The following is a 21,890-nucleotide window of genomic DNA, read 5'->3' as shown; positions in this document are numbered from 1 at the left end:
ATTCTATATTTTTACCCATATGAAATGTACGCCGCTCAGAATATAACGCCAACAGTTTTGGATGCCATGAACGGAAATGTTTCCGAATGGTATAACGAATGCGACAATGCCATTAGAAGGTCAGAAATAGTTCCTGGAACTTACGAATATACAACTGCTGTTTCTTATGGAAACGTAGGTGAGTTTGGAGAAGGTTCTTCAACAACAGTAGATATTGCTTGCGACAGGTTTCATATTATTTCTATTGACAACTCATTCTTATACGTGGAACAAGACATTGAAATAAAACCTTCTGCCAAGTTGTCTGACAAGAAAGGTTGCAATGGAATTTTCTATGTCGGATACCAATATGCTCCAGAAGTTTTCATGGGATATAAGATATATTCTAACTCTGACTTAGTTCAAACAGTAACATGGGCAAACTATGAATGGTTCGCTTTGAGAAACTCAGTACAACCACAAGCTAGAGAACAAACAGACCAGTATGCCACCATTGAGAAAATAAGAAGACTTGACCCTAACGTTCCAGGAGTTTATGTTAACCTTTCTGGACAAACTGCAGCAGCAGTAACCAAAGTAAAACTGAAACTTAGAGTTCCTTTGTCATCTTTCCTCATCTTCAGGTTTTTAAGATACTTGCCAAACTGGGCAGGAAAAATTTCTATTGAACTTACTCCAAGCAAAAATAACTTAGTCATTGCACCAACACAAGACCCATTCACTATTACAGACGTAGAGGGAACAAATAAAACGTCATTCGCCGAATTTTGCAAAGACAAAGTTGACTTAGACTTTGGTTTCTCAAACCTCAACACTGAAGTAAACTATTATTTCAATGCTGCTGGAACTGCTTGGGACCCAGTTAAGTTCACATGCGAAAAATTTGAATGCAAGAGAATAGAAAGCAGACTTGCAGTCTATATGTTGGACCCAGATATTTCAAATGCTTTAGCTGCCAAATATATTGCAGTTCCACTTATGTTCCCTATACACCAAATATCTGTCAAAGACTTTGCAGGTGAAGTTGGAAACCAAAGTGCTGACCCAGGTGCAAGAACAGATATTGCTTTAACAACTGCAATGAAACATGCAGATACTATGTTTGTACTGTTCAGACGAACTATAAATGACTATTCTTGTTTCTACAACCCCGGTATTAAATATCATATAAACATAGATGGCAAATATTATCCAAGAGAAGAATATTCTACAGTTGAAGATATGAGGTCATACAACTTGACATTAGATGCTATGAACTTTAACAACAACTTCACAACAACCATTAACCCTGAAATGCAAAGTTCTATTATGCCATATGTGAAAGTATGGACTCATACAGGAGGTCAAAAAACTCAATATACAAATGGAGACCGTTCAAACTTTTGGCTTGGCATTCCATTTGCTGACTCAGAAGACTTTATGGGTGGTATTTCAACTGTTGGTACAGTTCAAATACAATATACTGGTGACAGAGACGGTCCAGATGAATTGAAAGCAAAGAAGTTTACAAAACCAATAGCACTTTTCACGGAAGATGCTCTTTTGAAGATTCGTTCGATGAAACCTGCTGGGGCTCCTCAGATTGGCATAACGACAGCTTCCATCGAGCAGATTTTGGCAGCAGGTCAGTAAGTTGTTCTTGAACTGACTTCTCTCCGTCAAATATTGACAGTACGCCAGTTTTGACATAATATTGTATTATAAACTTACCTTTAGAAATATCTGTAAGTTTTGAAGTTATATTTTTGTCTGCTTCAAGAACTTTCACCATTTCAGTTATACCAACTTTCTTTGCTTTATGAAAATATTTTGGTTCAGCAAAGACTGCTATTCTATAACATTTTCCATTGTTTGTATAAAGAACTATTCTGTCAATGTATTTGTATTGTTTGTGTGTGTAAACTTTGTTTTGCTTCAATTCGAAGAGATACTCAAATACGTCCATCTTTTTATTCTAAGTAAAATGTCATTTCCGAAAAATAGAAGCGTAAGTGTTTCAAAAGGTTTAATGGCAGTGGCAGATGTGAAGTTAAATTCACCAACTCAAACAAACAGTCAAAGTGTTGTTGTCAATGTCAAAGACAGAGATGTTGAAGTGGGGAAACCATACGAAGACGAAAATGGTATAACAATAGTTCCTGTAAAAGAACAACCAACATACCCTGAAGTTAGCAGAGACTTAAGTTCTGTTGCAGATATTCGAAACGACTATCAACAATGAAAGACAAACTTCAAACTCAGGAGAAGATTTGTCAAGCTTTAGGTATAATGTTAAACTTGGTCGAACACAACCCTGTAAAAGTGAACTCATATGTCATTGCACCTCATGAAGTTTTGAAAGAACTATTGAAACTTTTGACAGAGGCAGACGATATAAACATCAAAGAAATAGAACCGACGTTAGTTGCTGTGGTGTTTCATATAATGTCATTGACAAGATATACGTTATGAAAGGAGGTGAAACGTTGAACTTAAAATATAGTTTCCCAGACGTTATAAAAATATTTGACGACCACAACATTTCATTAAAATTTATTTGCTAAGTAAATGGCAGAAGACACAATGGTTTATACTATTACGACTAAAAACCCTGAGTCATATAATTCTATAACAACAAACTTACAAAGTCCTCAAGGACGATATTGTAAACTAACCTTAAACACAATGACGACTAAAGCTTGTTTTGCTCTTTTGACACCAGAAGATTTTATTGTTGTGAATGGTAAAAAATACTCCTTTGAAGATACTTACTCAGATATACCACCAACAGGTTTTGTTGACTTATTTAATACTTTAAGTACGGGTGTAAAATGTGCTGCAACTAGAGCAGGTTTCATTATGTTTGGATGTCCGACTGAGTTTACTATAAACAATATGAGCTATAATACAAAACTTATATCTGGTTTTTACTACCAACAGTTTCCTATAACAGGAAAAGGTGTCATACAAGGAATGTCTGTTCCATTGACTTTAAGTACACCTATTTTATATATTGTTTCAAACTTAGGTTCAAAGTGTTATTCGAATGTCGACAGAAACTACTATGACCAAAAGATACTTATGCGTATAAATAACACATTCTCTGCTGGTTTGCCTATTGTTCATTCGAATGCAGAGTTTTCAGCTTTAGTAAACTCAAACACTTTAGCAAACATAAACTTAACCTTAGTTGACGCAAACTTTGTTCCTGTAAAACTTTTATGTCCTATGTATTTGTCAATGACGGCAGAAAGTTTCGAATTGGAAGATGCAACTGGTGAAAGTATTGTATTACAAGAACAACTTCAACAACAAATAGCTCAAGAACAACAAATGCAACAAATAGCTCAAGAATAAAAAAAATATTTTTTTTATTTTTATAAAAATGTACAGAATAGATGTTTCAGATTTTTATGACTTCCAAACATTCAGAAATATGTGTCCATTTCGAGACTATAACAAAGCAGTCGAGAATTTGAAACGTTTAGTCATTTATGTCGACTCTGCCCCAGAATGTTATGTTATGAAAGAATGGGATGTAGTCTTTAACAAACCTAAAGCGACAATAGTTTCAGAACAAGAATGTAAACAGAAACTTAAGAAAATAAAAGTCGTACAAGTTGGCATGAAGATGTTAGATGCTTGGGATATCTTATTGTCAAAGTTAGAAGATTTTTCAGTTCGTGGTATAAAGTTTTATACACCTTCTCCAAACTTCTATTCTATCTTCACTGGATATAAATATGAACAAGTAGAATGGAAAGAAAATATTATAGAAGCTTGGTTAGACCATGTCAAAGAAATTATATGCAATGGAAACGAAAAGGTTTATGAGTATATCTTATGTTGGTTTGCAAACATCTTACAACATCCAAGTGCTAAGAATGAAACTGCTCTCATTATAATTGGAAAACAAGGAACAGGTAAGAACACATTCTTTACAGATATTTTGTGCAAACTGTTAGAGGGCTATTCGAACCCTAATATGACAAACTTAGAAAACATCTGCGGTAAATTTAACTCTTCAATAGAGAATATGAAACTTATAGTATGTAACGAACTTCAAAGTATAGATACAACAAAAGTTTTGAACTCAGATGCTTTGAAGAGTCTTATAACAGACAAAGTTGGAGTTGTTGAAAGAAAGTATAAAGACCAAAGAGTTTGTGAAAATGTTGCAAACTTCATTATGGTTTCAAACAATGCTGTTCCGATGAAGTTAGAAAGTTCTGACAGAAGATATGTAGTTGTCAGAACGTCAGATTCTCATATCAAGATACAGAATATTTTGACGACTTAGCAGAAACTTTGACATCTGACTTTTACAACCACTTGTTCTCATATTTTATGACATTAGATATTTCAAAGTTCAATCCAAGACAAATTCCACATACCGAAGAGAGACAAACATTGTTAGAAGCAAACAAGAGTGTATATGAACTGTTCATAGATGAAACTGACTTTGAGTGTTTAGATGAAAGGTCATTGTACGATTCGTATAAACAATATTGTCAAGAATATGGTTATATGACAGCGTCTAAACGAACATTCTTGGCAAATGTCAAAAGTCTTTTAGACGTACAGAATGGTGTATATACAAAGAAAAATTTTTCTGAGTAAATTTAAAAAAAAATATTTTTTTTATCCGATAGAAAAGATGACAAAATTCATCTCAGTAACAAGTACATGTCAGGACTTAAAGAAGAACTAGACCCATTCACATATTTGAATGTTTACTTCTACCATTTTGAAAAGTCTTCATTCAGCAAAGTTTGGAACATCGAACCAGTTAAGTTTGCTATTGTGACTAAAAATGGTGCGAAATTTGAAGACTTAGACATAGAAGGTTTGTTAACAGTCAAAGAAAGTTTTGACAGAAGGTTTTCAAACCTTAAAGAAGGCAAAGCATACAAACTTGTTATACCTTATGAACCAAAGAAAGCAGACGACTATGAATATTATGAGTCTAAAGTTGTAGAAGTTCAAGGTAAATTGGGTAAAAAGATTTTAGAGTCTAAGCCAGTGTTTACTCCTAAAGAGGAAGAGAACATTGACATTGACCCAGAAATGTTCTAAAAAATAAATTTTATTTTTACATGTCAAATTTCTTTTTCTCTGGCTCTGGTTCTTTCTTCTCTTCTTCTACTTTCTTTTCTTTCTTTTCTCTCTTCTTCTTTTCTGGTGGAGTTATGTCAAACTTCTCAGAACCATATTTTTGTAAAAGTTCTTTGTCCTTTAATAGCTCTTCTATTCTGTTTTCTATTTCATCTTCAAGAACAGCGCATGTGTCTTCTTTGCATTCTAAGAAGTTTTGTTGGACTTCATCTCTCCAAGAGGCGTCATCTCTGTCAACAAGTCTGTCATTGACAAATTTTAAGACTTCTCTGCTTAATGTTTTATGGTTCTTGTCATATTCCAGAAACAGAACTTTAGAACAAATTCACCTTTCTTGTTTACACTATGTAAGATTTTATGGTCGACAGATGTTTTGCTGTCGAAAAGCTTGTCTCGAATATAGATAGCGAAATCGCAAGACATTTTCTAAAAGATAAAAATTTTAATTTTTTCTAAAATATGTTAGAAAAAAAGTTTGCTGACATTGACAAAAAATTTGAGAATGTTTTAAATAAGAACAAGAGGAAGTTGGAAAATGCTCAGATAAAACCCATACATGACAAGTTCTTATTTGCTCAGAATGGTATAACAGGTCTAATTGCACCGCCTGGGGTCGGGTAAGACTTTCACTTATCTTAAAATGGCTGCACAACAACAAGAACTAGATGAGAAGAACCCATTCTAATGAGTTAGTTGTTATTTGTAGTACTTCTGGTCAATTTGACCAAACCGTCAATTCGTTCAAAGATATTATAAAGAAGTCTAAGTTAGTATGTATAAAAGACTCTGAGTTGTTAGATTGGATAAAGAAGTACCAAAGAAGAGTTTTGAAGTATAATGCTATAAATGAGTATGTCAATTCGAAGTTTAAAGATCCAAATGAGGAAATGCAGAGAATATTAGAGAAGAAAACTTCAGAAACAAACAGAAAGAGATAGAATACATTTCGAAGAAATTGCAATCTTACGATTGGAAAACGTACCCTCATAGATGTCTTCTTATCTTAGATGACTTTGCTTCTCATCCTTTGTTAAAGAATAGAGAACAAGACATGTGTCGAATTCTTAAGAAGCTCAGACACTTTAACATCTCAGTTGTCATTTGTGTACAGACAGCAAAGAGTTTAAGTAAGGATGTAAAGAGAATACTTACTGACATTGTACTTTTCCCCGGATTGTCCGAAGACGATTTCATGGAACTTATGAAAGAGTCCATGGCAGGTAAGTTTGACAGACATGAACTATGGGAGAAGTACAAAGTCATACAAGACCCTCATACTTCTTTCAGAATTCATATCTACGCAAACAAAGTTCAAATTGTAAAAAGTCAAGCGTAAAAAATGTAAGTGTTTAGTCTTAGTCTGTTGTGGTTCTGCAGCTTTCGGTTCTTCTGGCTTTGGAAGACATTCAGGAAGAGGAACGTCGGACATTCGTTTGTGTCCTGTCGGAAGGAAAAACTTTTCCTGTTGGAAGGAAAACTTTTCCTGTCGGAAGGAAAAACTTTTTCTGTCGGAAGGAAAAACTTTTTCTGAAGTTCGACCAAAAAGTTCTCAATTTTCGAAAATTTGAATGGTTTACGGACGGACAACTGGAAAAATTTTTCCTGTTGGAAGGAAAATTTTTTCCTGTCGGAAGGAAAATTTTTTCCTGTCGGAAGGAAGAACTTGGAATGCCAGAAGGAAATTTTTTTCCTGTCGGAAGGAAGGACTCGGAATGCCAGAAGGATTTGACAAGGCAATTTACCTTATAGAGCTACCTGAGCCATCTGAAGTCAAGCTTGAAAAATAAATGGTTCATTTACTCTGCTTGTTTGAAGTTGTCAAAATACTCTGTTATTTTTTCCTTTAACAATGACAAATCTTCTTTGAAGGTAAGTATTGTACAACCTTTAATATCATAGTGTGTTTGAGGTAAAGTATCTTGAACTATTTGTTTCACATCTTCATTTGGTGTCATTGAAATCGGTAAGTTTTCGCGATAGAACCAATTTCTGTCAGATTTGTAAATCTTAGCAAGGTCGTAAAAGCTTTTGTTGTTTCTTCTGACTAAATGCAACATAACCATATCTCTGTCTTCTTCATTTTCCATCTCTTCAGTATAAATCATATACTTATAGTTCTTTTCCTTTCCTTTTGGTACCGAACGTGGTATTCTTTTCTGAAGGCTTTTGTCTTTTGCTTCAATGACTTCATCTTTTGCATGAAGTTTCTTTTCCATCTCTTCACGTTCTTGTCTATGAATTTCATCTAACATCATGAAAATATAACAAGCATAACGAGGTGAAGCCCACATTGCAACAGCATTTACAAGAAGTCTATGTACATACCAGCCTCTCAAACCATTTGGCAAATTTTTACGATTTTCATGAGTTTTAGGCGACCCCGAAAAAAGTATGTCTCGCTGTGCTTCGCTCAAAAATTCTTGTGTGCTTTGGTTTTTGAACCAATCGTCTGTATGTTTGGTATCTGGTGCAAAACATGCTGTCAAAATACTTTGCATTTGGTACATGTCGTCTTTGACCGAACGAATGAGACGTAACTGTTTGTTAAACTGAACCCACTCGTATTCTTCATTTATGGCTTCATGAACGATAGCAGTTGTTGTGTTCTCTGTTGTTGACATATCTGTCTTTACATACAAAATAAAAAAAATATTTTATAAAAAATTAGCGTTATTTCCTGACTTTCACAAAAGACCAAAAATAAACGCTTTACATGTATTTTTCAGCAACTTCGTCAAATAATTTTATAGCTTTATCTATCTCATCTACTTCAAACGTTTCTTTACCTTTCGTGGGAGCACCATACATTTTCTCAAACTTTTCAAGTAGTTCTGTTTCAGCAGCTCTCATATCATTAACGAACACAACCTTGACTCTATTGACTGTACTGTCATATCTTAGAGTTATATTATATGTTCTTCCTATCTTATATCTTTTTGTGTTGAAGTCCTTCGGTTTCTGAACGATGTAAAGTAAGCCTTCACTGCAACGTTCCGTATCGAATGAACCATATGTTATGAAGTTATATCCAACAACTGGGTCTAACCATAACAAAACTATTGGTATAAGACTTTTGTCGATGAGATATGCTGCAGTTCCATAGAATCTTACCGATATCATAAGCTCAGGATTTCTTGTCAAAATTTTCTGAGTAGAAGCAATTCTAACCCAGTCCTTTGCTTTCTTTCCAAATGGAGATAAAATGTCTGACAAAGAATATTTGTTGTATTTCTTTGAGTATCTTACGTTTAAATCACCTATTCTAACCATTTTGGTGTCATTGTCTATCTTTCTAACTGTTTCAAACTCAATGTTTGTCATTTTCTGTCTTTACATACAAAATAAAAAAAATATTTTATAAAAAACTAACTTTATTTTTTCTATCTTGTATAAAAGATATGATTTCAGGGATTTTTTTTACGAAGTGTCAAAGTTCACTTCGTAAAAAATAACAGTTATATAATGAAATTTGGTCATTTTTTCACGATTTTCATAGAGTTTTGGCGACTACGTTTTTGTCCGTACTCGCTGTTCTTCACGATTTTCATGAGTTTTGGCGACCCCGAAAAAAGTCTGGGTCGCTGTTCTTCACGATTTTCATAGAGTTTTAGGCGACCCTCGAAAAACCTAGGGTCGCTGTTCTTCACGATTTTCATAGAGTTTTGGCGACTACGTTTTTGTCCCTACTCGCTGTTCTTCACTGTTTTCGTACGGAATCTCTTCCCTCGGTTTTTCGAGGGTAGCAAGCATATGAGGAAATTCATGGAATTTGGTCATTTTTTTCAGCAAAAATATATTTTAGGGTAGATGGTTAGATCTCACCCGTTTTCTCACCTCTTTTTTCACCTCATATGTCCTTACTGAAAAAGTATGTGTTCCATATGCCATTTTACTCAGAATTTTATACAGAATTCAATAAAAATATATTTTAGGTGAAGAACTGTAGGTGCTACCATGTTACCATGTGCTACCAGGTAATTTAACTTCTCTGAAAAAATGAGACAACATGACATTTAGACAACAACACAGGAAAATGTCAAGACTTCTTCATCGCAATGAGTGTAAATGAACCAAAAATATATTTTAGGTGAAGAGGTTAGATCTCACCCGTTTTCTCACCCGTTTTTTCACCTCTTTTTTCACCCCATATGTCCTTACTGAAAAAGTATGTGTTCCATAGGTCATTTTACTCAGAATTTTATACAGAATTCAATAAAAAATATATTTTAGGTGAAGAGGTGAGATCTAACCTCTTTTTTCACCTCTTTTCTCACCTCATATGTCCTTACTGAAAAAGTATGTGTTCCATATGCCATTTTACTCAGAATTTTATACAGAATTCGGCAAAAATATATTTTAGGTGAAGAGGTGAGATCTAACCTCTTTTCTCACCTCTTTTTTCACCCGTTGAATTTTCATGAATTTCCTTAAGATAGAAGGAAATCGTCAGCAGTTGGATAGTTTTTAGGTGCTACCATGTTACCATGTGCTACCAGGTAATTTAACTTCTCTGAAAAAATGAGACAACATGACATTTTGACAACAACACAGGAAATAAACTTCATCGTATATGTTTTGTCATGATTTCATCGCAATGAGTGTAAATGAACCAAAAATATATTTTAGGTGAAGAACTGTAGGTGCTACCATGTTACCATGTGCTACCAGGTAAACTAACTTCTTTTAAAAAATGAGACAACATGACATTTTGACAACAACACAGGAAAATGTCAAGACTTCTTCATCGCAATGAGTGTAAATGAACCAAAAATATATTTTAGGTGAAGAGGTTAGATCTCACCCGTTTTCTCACCCGTTTTTTCACCTCTTTTTTCACCCCATATGTCCTTACTGAAAAAGTATGTGTTCCATAGGTCATTTTACTCAGAATTTTATACAGAATTCAATAAAAATATATTTTAGGTGAAGAGGTGAGATCTAACCTCTTTTTTCACCTCTTTTCTCACCTCATATGTCCTTACTGAAAAAGTATGTGTTCCATATGCCATTTTACTCAGAATTTTATACAGAATTCGGCAAAAATATATTTTAGGTGAAGAGGTGAGATCTAACCTCTTTTCTCACCTCTTTTTTCACCCGTTGAATTTTCATGAATTTCCTTAAGATAGAAGGAAATCGTCAGCAGTTGGATAGTTTTTAGGTGCTACCATGTTACCATGTGCTACCAGGTAATTTAACTTCTCTGAAAAAATGAGACAACATGACATTTTGACAACAACACAGGAAATAAACTTCATCGTATATGTTTTGTCATGATTTCATCGCAATGAGTGTAAATGAACCAAAAATATATTTTAGGTGAAGAACTGTAGGTGCTACCATGTTACCATGTGCTACCAGGTAAACTAACTTCTTTTAAAAAATGAGACAACATGACATTTTGACAACAGTCGGGAAAATGTCAAGACTTCTTCATCGCAATGAGTGTAAATGAACCAAAAATATATTTTAGGTGAAGAACTGTAGGTGCTACCATGTTACCATGTGCTACCAGGTAATTTAACTTCTCTGAAAAAATGAGACAACATGACATTTTGACAACAGTCGGGAAAATGTCAAGACTTCTTCATCGCAATGAGCGTAAATGACCCAAAAATATATTTTAGGTGAAGAGGTGAGAAAACAGGTTAGATCTCACCTCTTTTTTCACCCCAGTTATTTTATAAGCGTTTTACATGAATTGTACGATGTATATTTGAAATTCTAAACAATTTTGTAGCTTCTATTTCTTCTTTTAGTACATCGAATGTTTTAACAATGCCGAATGTTTCTTTATATTTCTTCTTGACATCTGAAAGAAGGAAATCGTCAGCTGTTGGATAGTTTTTGTTTAGAAATGCTAACATGTCCATTTTGTTTTCTGCTGGTTTCTCTGCTTCTTTCTTTAAGTCAGCATAGTCGTTTCGCATACGTTCTATCTCTTTGACGGAGTAGTTATATTTCCTCATTGCTGCTTTACATTTAGAACATTGTGGGTTCATTTTAGCATTGTACATTGAAATTTGTCCTGCAAGTACAACTATAGCGTCAATGGTTTTCTTTAACTCAAAAGTTGCTGGTTTTATCTGTTCGTTCCATATTTTACCTCTTCTATCTTTATCTCTTATCTGCCATACACATTTTGCAACTAACGAAACAAAGTTGTCGTAGGTCTTAAATTCTTCAGATTTATATATGTCAGAAACATTCTTATATACCATATCGCAGTCTTTGTCCATAACCTTATGGTTGCAATGAAATCCAAGAAACTCATAGTTAACCTTACGTATGAACTTCTTTATTTCTACTGAGTCAGTTGTTTTTACTTCTATTTCATCGAATTCAGGAATAGTAAGCTTTTGTTGTTGTATTTCAGGAAGTTTAGGTAGATGGTCGATGAGGTCCTCCATTTCATAAAGATATTGTTCATTTGTTTCATCTTTTGCAGTGCAATCTAAATCTCCTTGGAGAAGTTCTTGCTTTATCTTCTGGATTTCTGTCTCAAAAGTATATGAAGAAGGAATGAAGCTTTTCATCTCTACTAACATTGAAGTTGGGTTCATAACTAAAGAGTTTGGTGAAGTTGTTGCTAACATGTTCTTACAATAAAAATAAAAAATATTTTTTTAAAAATACTAACTCACTTTTTTTTATCTTAAGGAAATTCATGAAAATTCAACGGGTGAAAAAACAGGTGAAAAAACAGGTGAGATCTCACCTCTTCACCTAAAATATATTTTTGGTTCATTTACACTCGTTACGATGAAGAAGTCTTGACATTTTCCCGACTGTTGTCAAAATGTCATGTTGTCTCATTTTTTAAAAGAAGTTAGTTTACCTGGTGACACATGGTTACCCGGTAACATGGTGACCCCTTCAGTAAACATCTCATTTTAACTCACTTTTTTTCTATCTTAAGGAAATTCATGAAAATTCAAGAGGGTGAAAAAAGAGGTGAAAAAAGAGGTGAGATCTAACCTCTTCACCTAAAATATATTTTTGGTTCATTTACACTCGTTACGATGAAGAAGTCTTGACATTTTCCCGACTGTTGTCAAAATGTCATGTTGTCTCATTTTTTAAAAGAAGTTAGTTTACCTGGTGACACATGGTTACCCGGTGACATGGTGACCCCTTCAGTAAACATCTCATTTTAACTCACTTTTTTTCTATCTTAAGGAAATTCATGAAAATTCAAGAGGGTGAAAAAAGAGGTGAAAAAAGAGGTGAGATCTAACCTCTTCACCTAAAATATATTTTTGGTTCATTTACACTCGTTACGATGAAGAAGTCTTGACATTTTCCCGACTGTTGTCAAAATGTCATGTTGTCTCATTTTTTAAAAGAAGTTAGTTTACCTGGTGACACATGGTTACCCGGTGACATGGTGACCCCTTCAGTAAACATCTCATTTTAACTCACTTTTTTTCTATCTTAAGGAAATTCATGAAAATTCAAGAGGGTGAAAAAACGGGTGAAAAATTAGGTGAAAAAAGAGGTGAGATCTAACCTCTTCACCTAAACTTTATTTTTCAATACTTTTTCAGCACTTTTCCGTAGTTATATATGAAAGACAATTCGAGATAAAAGTCATAGTACAATGGAACAATATGTTGCACACCATTTGTTGTGAACCAAACTTGAAAGTCAGAGAAACTGTTACTAGGTGGTTCGTAGAATTTAGAAGCAAAGTCATAAAAGTCCTTACCAATACATAGAAAACTATTGTTGCTTGAACTGAAACTTGCATGACACATAACATTTTGAGGGTCAAACACGTTTCTATAAACTGTCAAATCTGCTGGTGGAAGTATAAATTTAAATGGACCATCTGGTGGTAATGGTTCGTTCTGGTTTAGTAACCGAAGAAATTGTGCCCAAGAACGTTTGTCTACTCCCCAAAATAAAAACTCTGTATCTCTTGGAGGGTTAATTTCAATCTTTTGAAATGAAACGGTGGAGTTCATCTTGTCATATTCTAGTTTCAGATAGTATGTTCCATTTAGTAAAGAGTCGTATTTTTCTTGAAATTCCCAATAATATTTGTTCATTTGAGTTTGAAAGTCATTTAGAGTTTTCTCAAGACTTTCGTCTGAACGAACTGTAAAGATTCTCATTTCGTCAAATTTGTCTATTAGACCATCAGAACCTTTATACTGCCCATGAAAATATACTGCGAACATAAATGCGTTAGTTCTATTTGAAAACAAAACTCTTCTAAATCCTATTGCCTTTGCATCTGAAGGACTTTGAAGCCAACGAATTGGATAGTCAAACCTGTATGCTCGGGATGAAATTTCTTCATCTGAAAATAGTCCTACCAGCATTTGTAAAGATATAGTCTAACGGTTTTGTATCTGTTACTTTTGTTCTTTGTTTTTCAACCTGAAGCATTTAATATATGTAAAAATATATTGTTTTAAAATGGTATGCCATTTCATATTTCTCATCTAACAAACAAGTTTCCCAACGGTCCAGCATGTTGTCTGACTGCTTGAGGGTTAGGTTGGTACCATTCGAACTTGACACTTGCAATTCCTTCAATTGCATTCAAAATGTCTGAGTCGGAGTCAACCATTTGTTCTCTCTTTGTAGTCTTGAAAGCGTCAAGAAGCATTGCAGCTTTGTGACATTGCCATGTGCATAGTAAATGTGACCATCCAAATCTGTTATGGTCAATCTGAGATTGTGTCCTTTCTTATTTCCGTCTTGTATGGCAGCAAGTACTCCCATGAAGCCTTCTTTGTTCTTTCCTTCGTCAAAGTTTACTGTAAAAGTTCGACCAGATGTAATTTGACTTCTAACTTCACGGTACTTTTCATATGCATATCTTGTTCTTTCCATGGGAGCATGTGTGTCTTCACCTTTTCCTTTTTTCCTTCTCAAAGGATGCAATTGTTCGTCATGTTTCCAGTAGAATCTGGCAAAGCCGTCGTGTCCTTCAACTTGAGGTTCACTAACATCGAAAGGCATGTCCATAAGACGTTCTTCTTCTAACCTCTCTAGTCTGTTTGGATAATTGGCACGTGCTGTTTCCAAATCCATTTCGTAGCGAAGACCAGACAATTTGTCATAGACTTTTATGGGTCTTCCCTTCCTATATTTAAACTTCTTCGAAACTCTCCAACCATATCTTTGCAACTCTGCTTTTATTCTAGCAGATTTTCTATCCATTCTATATGGGGGCATTTTTATAAAAATAAAAAAATATTTTTTCTTTACTTTACATAACCGCCTGCTGCCATAAGTCTTTGACGCCAACCCATACCAGCTAATGAAGGTTGACTTGGTTTAGTTTCCAAACTAAACTTTGGTTTTGGTTTATCTTCAGTTTTTGGTTTTTCTTCTTCTATCGGTTTTTTCGTCACTTTTCGGTTTCTCTGACTTTACTTCACTTGCAGGAACAGTTGTGTCGTCAACATCTTCATAAATATCATATGCCATTTGTTTTGTTTTCCTTTCAACTTTTTGTGTTTGTTGTAAAGTTTAGAATATTTCGACTCTAAGTCAATGAGATGTTCTATAATGAACTGTTGGTCAGTGAAGTAAACTTTTCCATCTGTTGTCTCGAAAGCTCCTTCAGACTTCAATATTTTATTTGTGAGAGTCTGTTTCTTTTTTGAGATACTAGCCGTTCCATTTTTATGAAAAGTGACTTTTGTAGTTAGGGTTTGTATTTCCAGACCTGGCACTTTCTATTATTGAATTTTCTCTTCATCTGTAAGTTCTTTGACAGGTTTTGACAATGGTTCTGAACTTTTTGTTTGTGGTGTCAAATCTACCGTTTCAACTTCTTCGGTCATTTCATCTCAGTAAAAATTTTAGTTTTGGTTTGTTTTTCAACTGGTTGTTTAGGTTTTTTAAGTCGGTCTAAAACTTCCTGAGGTATAGGAAGAACTTGACAAACACGTTTGTGTAACTGCTGGAAGCCGACAAATCCATCTTGAACCCATTTGTCTCAATGCTGTATTGTTCATTTCATCTCAGTAAAAAAATTTTACATTCCCCAAGTTTGAGGCGGTTGAGGTTGGTTATTGTTTACCCACTGTTGTGCATGGTTATATCCTCTGTTAAAGAATCTTTCACCTGGTCCATAATAGTGTCCTGCTTGGTTATAGTAGTCATTTGCTTTGTTATAATAGTTTCCTGCTTGTCTTCCTACATTGTCCATCCATCCTTGAACTTTTCCTCTTGTTTCAGGATTTGGAATAAGATTTGTTGCATCTCGTGCTACATCCCAACCTTTCTGTACAGTTTGTATAATAGGTTGTGCTTTCTCTTTAAGTATACCTAATGTACTCAAAATCTTCCTTCCAACTCCAAATACACCTCTGGCTATTGTTCCCACTGCGGGTAAAAATCTAGATGCGACTCCTGCTAATGCGCCAAATAAACCCATTTCTTATGGGTTAAAAAATGACGAATCCAAACAAGGACCCCTATGTTTCTAAGGCAACAAAAAAAGCACTCATGATAAAAATCTTTAGTTCAACACCAAATGCTTGGTTTATGGATATCTTGGAAAACATTCCGAGAGTTAGAACAGATGGACCACCATACTGGCTAATATTTGTCGGTCAAAACACAAGATACTGTGAAGCCATACCATTATGGTCCAAAAATATTTTAGATGTGAAAACTGCTTTGACAATATTCGTTGACAAATACCATCCAACAAAACTGACATCTGACTGTGAAAGTTCTTTCAAATCAGACGATATTAAAAACTATCTGCGTTCAAAAAATGTAAACCAATATTTCATTGTCGACCAAAACCATTCTGCTCTTGGTGTCATTGACGGTTGTATAAAAATGTTAAGAGACTTAAACCAACCACAAGGTGGTGAAGCAAATGAAATGTCATATGACGACAAATATAGACACTTCTCCATGGCAAAGATGAGACAAGTTTTAAATATTTACAATAGCCGTAAACAAAAAGGTTTGGGAAACCATTCCCCCGAAGAATGAAAAACAACCCTGACTTAGAGAAAGACTATATATTTAATAATTTAGTCAAAAGAGACAAACAAGAAAGAATGCCGGGCTTCAAACTTCAGAAAGGTGACAAAGTAAAAATAGAAATACCTAAACGCGACCCATATGAAAATACTATTGACTATGACAACAATGGGAACCCGACAGGTACTCACATTCGTGTTCGTAAAAATAGAAGAAAGTATACAAGAGAATATTATGAAGTTTTAGGCAAACATGGCAAAATGTACACACTGCAAGCAGAAGATAAAACTACTATTGCCAGACCTCGTTTCAAACTTGTCAAAGTTCAAGGTGGTATACTTTCAAAGACAGTTCCTAACAAATATAAGACAACTCCTGACGAATATGCTAAAGAAGTTGAAAATGACGACTAAGCATTTCTATACCATGCGTAAACTGTCATGTAAGGTGGCATGTAGTCTTTACTTTGTCCCGTTGTTTGCGTATACCCTGAAACGCGATGTGTATGGTATCCTCCTCCCTCAGTGTTATTCCAGTAACAATTTATAGCAAACTTAACGTCCTCTTTAACATCATATCCTTTACCTTTTGTCATTCCTGACCAATCCCAAAATCTATGACTATGCCAACCTGCTTGAGATGTACTTAAATCTATGTAGTGACTGTGTGCAGGTAAATTTTCACCTGAAATCGTTTTACTTCCACCTGTTTCCTTTGAAGAGTTTGCACAATACAAAAACCTGTCGACTATTTGAGTCCAAGTTCCAAAACCCAGAACTGTTTCTGGTCTGGTAGAGTTCATTGACGTATAAATAGAGCCTATAGGATATAATGTTTGAAGTATTTCTGTCTTTAATGTTTGAAGCTCTGTTTTGTCTGCTTTCTTATCTAACATTGTTGGTAGTTCATATGCTTCAAAGTTTCTGGCATGATCTTCGATATTCCTGCAACTGTTATCTAAATTGTTAAGAGTATCTTTTACACTAGTGCTTGGATTCTCTAAAGGTGCACTTGAACCAAGGTCAAAGTTCAATATTATGTCGTCTGCTCTAACAGTAGTGAAGGATTTATGTGTATGTCCAACGTCACTTTTCCTGTTTAAGGTTTCTTGTAAGTTTGTAATATTTGCAATGGTATGTGTATGTCCAACGTCACTTTTCCTGTTTAAGGTTTCTTGTAAGTTTGTAATATTTGCAATGGTATGTGTATGTCCAACGTCACTTTTCCTGTTTAAGGTTTCTTGTAAGTTTGTAATATTTGCAATGGTATGTGTATGAGTCTTATTTGCTTTTGTCTCTAATGTTTCTTGTAAGTTTGTAATATCAGATATAGAATGTATATGAGTCTTTTTAGAATATTCGTTTTCAGCTCTTGTCACTTCACTTGACATTTTATTGTCAACATATGTTTTGTCTGCTAGTTCAGGATGAGTATGTTCTTTTGTTGCATAAGCATTGTTAGCTCTTTCTTCTTCTTTTGCTATTGCATCGTCTACATATTCTTTGTCAGCTTTGTTGTCAACATCTGCTTTCAAAAGAAGTTCATTTATAGGTTTCTCGTTTAAAGTTCCTTTTGTTGGATTTATACAGACAGTATTGTTCTTCTTGTCTTGAAATAGAAACTCATCTGTCATTGGGTTTATTGTCAGTTTTAAATTTCCTTCTTTCAATGACTCAGATATCTTAGAATAGTTTGAAAAGTTTGTTGTGTTCTTATTTAGAGCTTGTATAATGAGTTGTCGGTTGTGTTGTATTTCTCTCATAGACGCTGTTTCATTTGACATTTTTATTCTAGATAAAATATGCTTTCAATAGAAAAAGAAAATTCTAGAGTTGCTACAACTAAACCATTAGATGAACTTTTTACCAATGTAGGTCAAAAGTTTGAGACAGAGACCGTAAAGCATGAAGGCTATCGTTTTGACTACCCGTTAAGATGGTTAAGAGACCCATCCGTCACAAAAGCTATTGGCTTTCGTAGAATGAAGTTCATTTCAGAAGCCATACATGGTTTCCCATTTACAGTCGGTTTTGAAGTTCGATACTATAACAAAGAAAAACGTATGTATGAGAAATTTGAACAGGGAAAACTTTTACAAGTGAATTTGCTTGTAAACTTAGAAACAACTCTTCAAGCTTTTCAAGAAAAAATAAACGATATCTATATCGAATATGCAAAGCAGTATAACATTGACGAAGGAGAATACCATCTCGATATTATTTATGACAGGAAAAATGCAACTGTTAAAATCAATAGAATAGAAGACCTTGGAGAAAACGTTTATATTTCTACAAAATATAACAACTTGGCATGGTATAGATTTATGAGGATGTTAAATCAGCCTGCAGAATATCCAGTACACCCGGACTTTTATGAAGTCGAAAACCCTAATGGAACATATGAAAATGTTTTCGACCCAGATGCTATTATCGTTCATGCTTCATTTTCTGGTGCACAAAACTCTTTCTTATGTCTGATGAATGATTTTTACGAAAAACCTACAAAGTTATATGAACCACCAAGTGGAAGTATTTCAGACTTTCAAGTATGGTTTACTACAGATGGAAGAAAAAGAATAATTCCATTATACCATGCGTTTTACTTAGAACTTAGTTTCATATACAACTACTATCGAACGGTAAAAATATAATTTTTTAATACGGTTGAGGTGTTGGATTTGGTTGCCAACTAGACTGTGGTGCAGGTTCAGGCTGTTGTATAACAGGAGCTTGTTCTTCTGGTTCAGGGTCTTTAGGTATAATACCAACGAACTGACCTACTCTTTTACCAATATTTTTGACTCCGTTCCATACTCCTCTTCCGACAGATTTTATTCCATTCCATATACATCTTCCAACTCTTCTGAAGAAGTTTCCAATACTACTGAAGAAACCCATTTTACTATATGTAAAAATCTAATGTCCACCTAGTCTCTTACGTTTCCTGTTGAGTTCCATAGCATTCTTTAACTGGAGCTCATACATTCTGTTTCTCCTCTGGTAGAAAACATATTCTGGGTCAACTCCTGTGTTCGCGTCATCTGCATAAAGTTGTTTATATCCCACTTCAGGGTTTGTATAAAACTCTTTCCATCTCATATTTGCATACCATGGTGGCAAACCTAACGCAGCGTCATTTGACATGGCAGTTTGCATTTGTACATCTGTTGGCACTTGACCATAGTTTGCCATTGCAGTTTGTATTCTAACTTCATTTGGAATATTCTCTGGGTTTGGTTGTCCAGGTTGCTGTGCATTCGCTAAGTTCTGTGCGTCCATTTAATATTAGATAAAAATATCTCTTACGAGTACATATACTGAACATTTGCAGGCATTGGTTCATCTTCATATTCTCTGTACCTTTCTGCCACGTCAAATAAATAAATGACACAATGGAAAAAACCTAAAACAAGTAGTCCTATTTCAAACCACATTTACTTACTAATAAAATTTCTTTGTTATGACACTTTCTCCGGTTTATAGGACCTCTCTCATATTCTATCTTGTCATATCTAAACTCATAGTCATGTATGTCCTCTAACCATCTCATAACGGTTTCCAAACCACTTTTATCGGATGTAAAGTAAAAGCATGGACAGTTATGTAAAACGTCTAAAGTTTCTAAAGAGTCTCTCAAAGTCCAGTCTACTTGGTATTGAAAATCCCATGTGTTATAGAACGGCGGGTCCACTATAAAGAAAATATTTTCCTTGTCTTTATATTTTTCATACAACTCTGTCCAATGACATCTCACAAACTCTATACCCTCAATATATTTTTCTATGTCCTCTTTGAAAACATTTGTATAGTTAAGATATAAAACTTTTGACATAAGTGTTTCAATGTCATGAACTCTTATAGAACCACTATATAATAGTCTAGCAGATATACTATCCCAGTCTATATATTCTGCTTTTTTCAAAACCTCTCTCACAATATTTTTCTTATCTAATGGTATACGTTCCATCTTACCTATAGGTATCTTTTCTTTTAACTCTTTCAATATATTGTTTGTGTCTGGAATATGTTTGAGACGGTCCATATAGTTGTCGAAGTCATTGCATATAATCTTTGAGTCTGGGAATATTGTATGACATAAATGGGATATATAGAAACTTCCACCGAACAAATCTACAAATGTTAGACCATTCGGTAGTTTCTTAAGTTCTCTCAATATAATATCTTTACATTTACTCTTATTTCCAAAGAACGGTAACGGTGGTTTTGTAAAATTCATTTATATATAATAATAAAAATGTTTTTTCCTGAAAAGTGACAGAAAAGTGACAAAACATGAAAACATATATAATTTGTGAAAAGCTCCTGGAAGACCCGTATATAAGAACTTCATTTATACTAAACATCTTCAGGGCTAGAAGGGGCGCAGCCCCTGGAAGCCCCACTACCTTTTTTTTTTTTTTTTTTTTTTGTATTAGTATGTAAACATCATTTAAAATATCATAGACCATAATTTGGAATCAATGATAGAAATTTCAGATTTCCCAAATTTGAGTTTCATTCAAATTGAAGTATTACCGAGCATAATTTGTCTACATTGTATTGAAGTCATTTTTACAATACAGCTGTACAAGTAATTTCATATTTTAAAGAAGAAAGTCAGAAATATCTACAAAAAAATTGATTTTTCTGGACTATCTATTAGCAAAACACTAATTTTATAATATTGCAAATCAAACGTATGCCAATAGATGGCTTGAAACCAACCTGATTAAAAATCGAAAAATTATTACTCGATTATGGTATATCTAACTGATAAAATACTTCAAATCTCATGACTCAAATCATTAAAACTTAGTTGTTTATTCAAATTAAAAAATGAGAAATTGTCAATCTCATTAACTCTATAAAATACAATATAATATTTGGTATAAATAAAAATAGTAAGAGGGTGTTCAATCAATTACTGTGCTGATTGTTGTTGTACAGCAGATAAAATTGCCTTGAGGACGTTTTCAAATTCAGAAGAAACGCAGTTTTCTAGTAATTCTTCAATATTTTCTGCTGCAGGTTGCTTATTATATTGCCTGTGTGCAGCAGAAATTACAGTTTTAATGGCTTGTTGAGTAACTTCTTGTGTTAGTAAGCGTGATATTGGTATATCGCGTTGCTTTGAGTGGAATTGCTCTGAATCTATCGAAGATGAAAGCATGGCAAAATTTGATATTAAATTATATTCTTCTGGATATAATTGATCTGTAGAAGTAAAAGCTACAGTATTTTGTGAAAGCATATTTTCAATGGCATTCAATCTCTCCGTGTCCCAGCCGGATTTGTTCTTACAATTTTGGCATTTGCAGTTTGGACCACAAATTCCGCCTCGTTTAAAGCATGGGCAGTCTAATGATAGACAATTTCCATTGCAACAGCAGCAGCCTTCTTCTGTAGTCATAAATTTTCGCTAACCCTATTGAGCCAAAAAAAGGGGGAATTTTTCTAAAATTTGACAATATCAAAAACTCATTAACTAGTTAGCTATGAGAGGTATATGCTAATACCATCGGTTGTTAAGTAGATAGAATCGGAGATGTATATTTTCAAAGTTTAAAAAGTTATCAACAATATATTTATGAAAAACGATTATTACGGAGTGATTAGCTAGGACAGAATGTGGAAGATGATGCACACTTTTGTGTATGAAATCTACAGACCTCTGAATGCAAATAACATAACTTTAAATATCACTATTTGCACTCAAATTGCATTGGAAGATGTGACAGATTCTTGTGGGAATATAAGATTAGTTGTTTGACGACCTATAACAATTATCAAAAAGGCAGACGCTGTGTATCCTCCTTGATTATTTATATTTGCATC

At 34.1% G+C, this 21,890-nt stretch overlaps 13 protein-coding genes and 5 pseudogenes across 18 annotated transcripts, besides 1 other annotated feature; 9 read left to right on the top strand and 9 right to left on the bottom strand.

The window, feature by feature from the left end:
- Positions 1 to 17,404: part of a mobile genetic element that runs on past the window's edge.
- TVAGG3_0432050 (uncharacterized protein) lies at positions 25 to 796 on the top strand (the record flags this gene model as incomplete). The annotated part of the gene is made up of 1 exon (XM_051233806.1): positions 25 to 796. A coding segment is annotated over one exon (772 nt), but the record flags the coding sequence as incomplete, so codon positions are not given.
- On the top strand, positions 888 to 1,632 carry TVAGG3_0432040 (annotated as a pseudogene). The gene has a single exon. A coding segment is annotated over exon 1 (745 nt).
- On the top strand, positions 2,009 to 2,543 carry TVAGG3_0432030 (annotated as a pseudogene). Its single transcript has one exon. A coding segment is annotated over exon 1 (535 nt).
- Positions 2,665 to 3,336, top strand: TVAGG3_0432020 (uncharacterized protein; the record flags this gene model as incomplete). The annotated part of the gene is made up of 1 exon (XM_051233805.1): positions 2,665 to 3,336. One exon carries the CDS (start codon positions 2,665 to 2,667, stop codon positions 3,334 to 3,336), a length of 672 nt encoding a protein of 223 aa, XP_051103535.1.
- TVAGG3_0432010 (uncharacterized protein) lies at positions 3,365 to 4,197 on the top strand (the record flags this gene model as incomplete). The annotated part of the gene is made up of 1 exon (XM_051233804.1): positions 3,365 to 4,197. A coding segment is annotated over one exon (833 nt), but the record flags the coding sequence as incomplete, so codon positions are not given.
- On the top strand, positions 4,747 to 5,055 carry TVAGG3_0432000 (protein of unknown function, DUF4108 family; the record flags this gene model as incomplete). The annotated part of the gene is made up of 1 exon (XM_051233803.1): positions 4,747 to 5,055. A coding segment is annotated over one exon (309 nt), but the record flags the coding sequence as incomplete, so codon positions are not given.
- TVAGG3_0431990 lies at positions 5,072 to 5,517 on the bottom strand (annotated as a pseudogene). The gene has a single exon. A coding segment is annotated over exon 1 (446 nt).
- TVAGG3_0431980 lies at positions 5,982 to 6,430 on the top strand (annotated as a pseudogene). Its single transcript has one exon. A coding segment is annotated over exon 1 (449 nt).
- TVAGG3_0431970 (KilA, N-terminal/APSES-type HTH, DNA-binding family) lies at positions 6,891 to 7,715 on the bottom strand (the record flags this gene model as incomplete). Its single annotated transcript, XM_051233802.1, has 1 exon — positions 6,891 to 7,715. The coding sequence occupies one exon, from the start codon at positions 7,713 to 7,715 to the stop codon at positions 6,891 to 6,893; it is 825 nt and encodes a 274-aa protein (XP_051103532.1).
- TVAGG3_0431960 (organellar and viral DNA polymerase type B) lies at positions 7,804 to 8,214 on the bottom strand (the record flags this gene model as incomplete). Its single annotated transcript, XM_051233801.1, has 1 exon — positions 7,804 to 8,214. The coding sequence occupies one exon, from the start codon at positions 8,212 to 8,214 to the stop codon at positions 7,804 to 7,806; it is 411 nt and encodes a 136-aa protein (XP_051103531.1).
- Positions 10,776 to 11,690, bottom strand: TVAGG3_0431950 (organellar and viral DNA polymerase type B; the record flags this gene model as incomplete). The annotated part of the gene is made up of 1 exon (XM_051233800.1): positions 10,776 to 11,690. The coding sequence occupies one exon, from the start codon at positions 11,688 to 11,690 to the stop codon at positions 10,776 to 10,778; it is 915 nt and encodes a 304-aa protein (XP_051103530.1).
- On the bottom strand, positions 12,627 to 13,277 carry TVAGG3_0431940 (uncharacterized protein; the record flags this gene model as incomplete). The annotated part of the gene is made up of 1 exon (XM_051233799.1): positions 12,627 to 13,277. One exon carries the CDS (start codon positions 13,275 to 13,277, stop codon positions 12,627 to 12,629), a length of 651 nt encoding a protein of 216 aa, XP_051103529.1.
- On the bottom strand, positions 13,687 to 14,268 carry TVAGG3_0431930 (uncharacterized protein; the record flags this gene model as incomplete). Its single annotated transcript, XM_051233798.1, has 1 exon — positions 13,687 to 14,268. A coding segment is annotated over one exon (582 nt), but the record flags the coding sequence as incomplete, so codon positions are not given.
- TVAGG3_0431920 lies at positions 15,511 to 16,109 on the top strand (annotated as a pseudogene). The gene has a single exon. A coding segment is annotated over exon 1 (599 nt).
- A 453-nt stretch (positions 17,405 to 17,857) lies between the features above and the next one.
- TVAGG3_0431900 (uncharacterized protein) lies at positions 17,858 to 18,706 on the top strand (the record flags this gene model as incomplete). The annotated part of the gene is made up of 1 exon (XM_001313183.1): positions 17,858 to 18,706. One exon carries the CDS (start codon positions 17,858 to 17,860, stop codon positions 18,704 to 18,706), a length of 849 nt encoding a protein of 282 aa, XP_001313184.1.
- A 4-nt stretch (positions 18,707 to 18,710) lies between these two features.
- Positions 18,711 to 18,953, bottom strand: TVAGG3_0431890 (serine threonine-protein phosphatase family; the record flags this gene model as incomplete). Its single annotated transcript, XM_051233797.1, has 1 exon — positions 18,711 to 18,953. One exon carries the CDS (start codon positions 18,951 to 18,953, stop codon positions 18,711 to 18,713), a length of 243 nt encoding a protein of 80 aa, XP_051103527.1.
- An 18-nt stretch (positions 18,954 to 18,971) lies between these two features.
- Positions 18,972 to 19,334, bottom strand: TVAGG3_0431880 (uncharacterized protein; the record flags this gene model as incomplete). Its single annotated transcript, XM_001313182.1, has 1 exon — positions 18,972 to 19,334. One exon carries the CDS (start codon positions 19,332 to 19,334, stop codon positions 18,972 to 18,974), a length of 363 nt encoding a protein of 120 aa, XP_001313183.1.
- Positions 19,335 to 20,851: 1,517 nt separating this feature from the next.
- TVAGG3_0431870 (Tesmin/TSO1-like CXC domain, cysteine-rich domain family) lies at positions 20,852 to 21,631 on the bottom strand (the record flags this gene model as incomplete). The annotated part of the gene is made up of 1 exon (XM_001313181.1): positions 20,977 to 21,465. One exon carries the CDS (start codon positions 21,463 to 21,465, stop codon positions 20,977 to 20,979), a length of 489 nt encoding a protein of 162 aa, XP_001313182.1.
- Between the last annotated feature and the right edge of the window lie 259 nt (positions 21,632 to 21,890).

The sequence above is a fragment of the Trichomonas vaginalis genome, chromosome V (assembly GCF_026262505.1).
Source record: "Trichomonas vaginalis G3 chromosome V, whole genome shotgun sequence".
Taxonomy (NCBI): domain Eukaryota; phylum Parabasalia; order Trichomonadida; family Trichomonadidae; genus Trichomonas; species Trichomonas vaginalis.
This window is presented reverse-complemented; position numbering and strand designations above follow the sequence as displayed.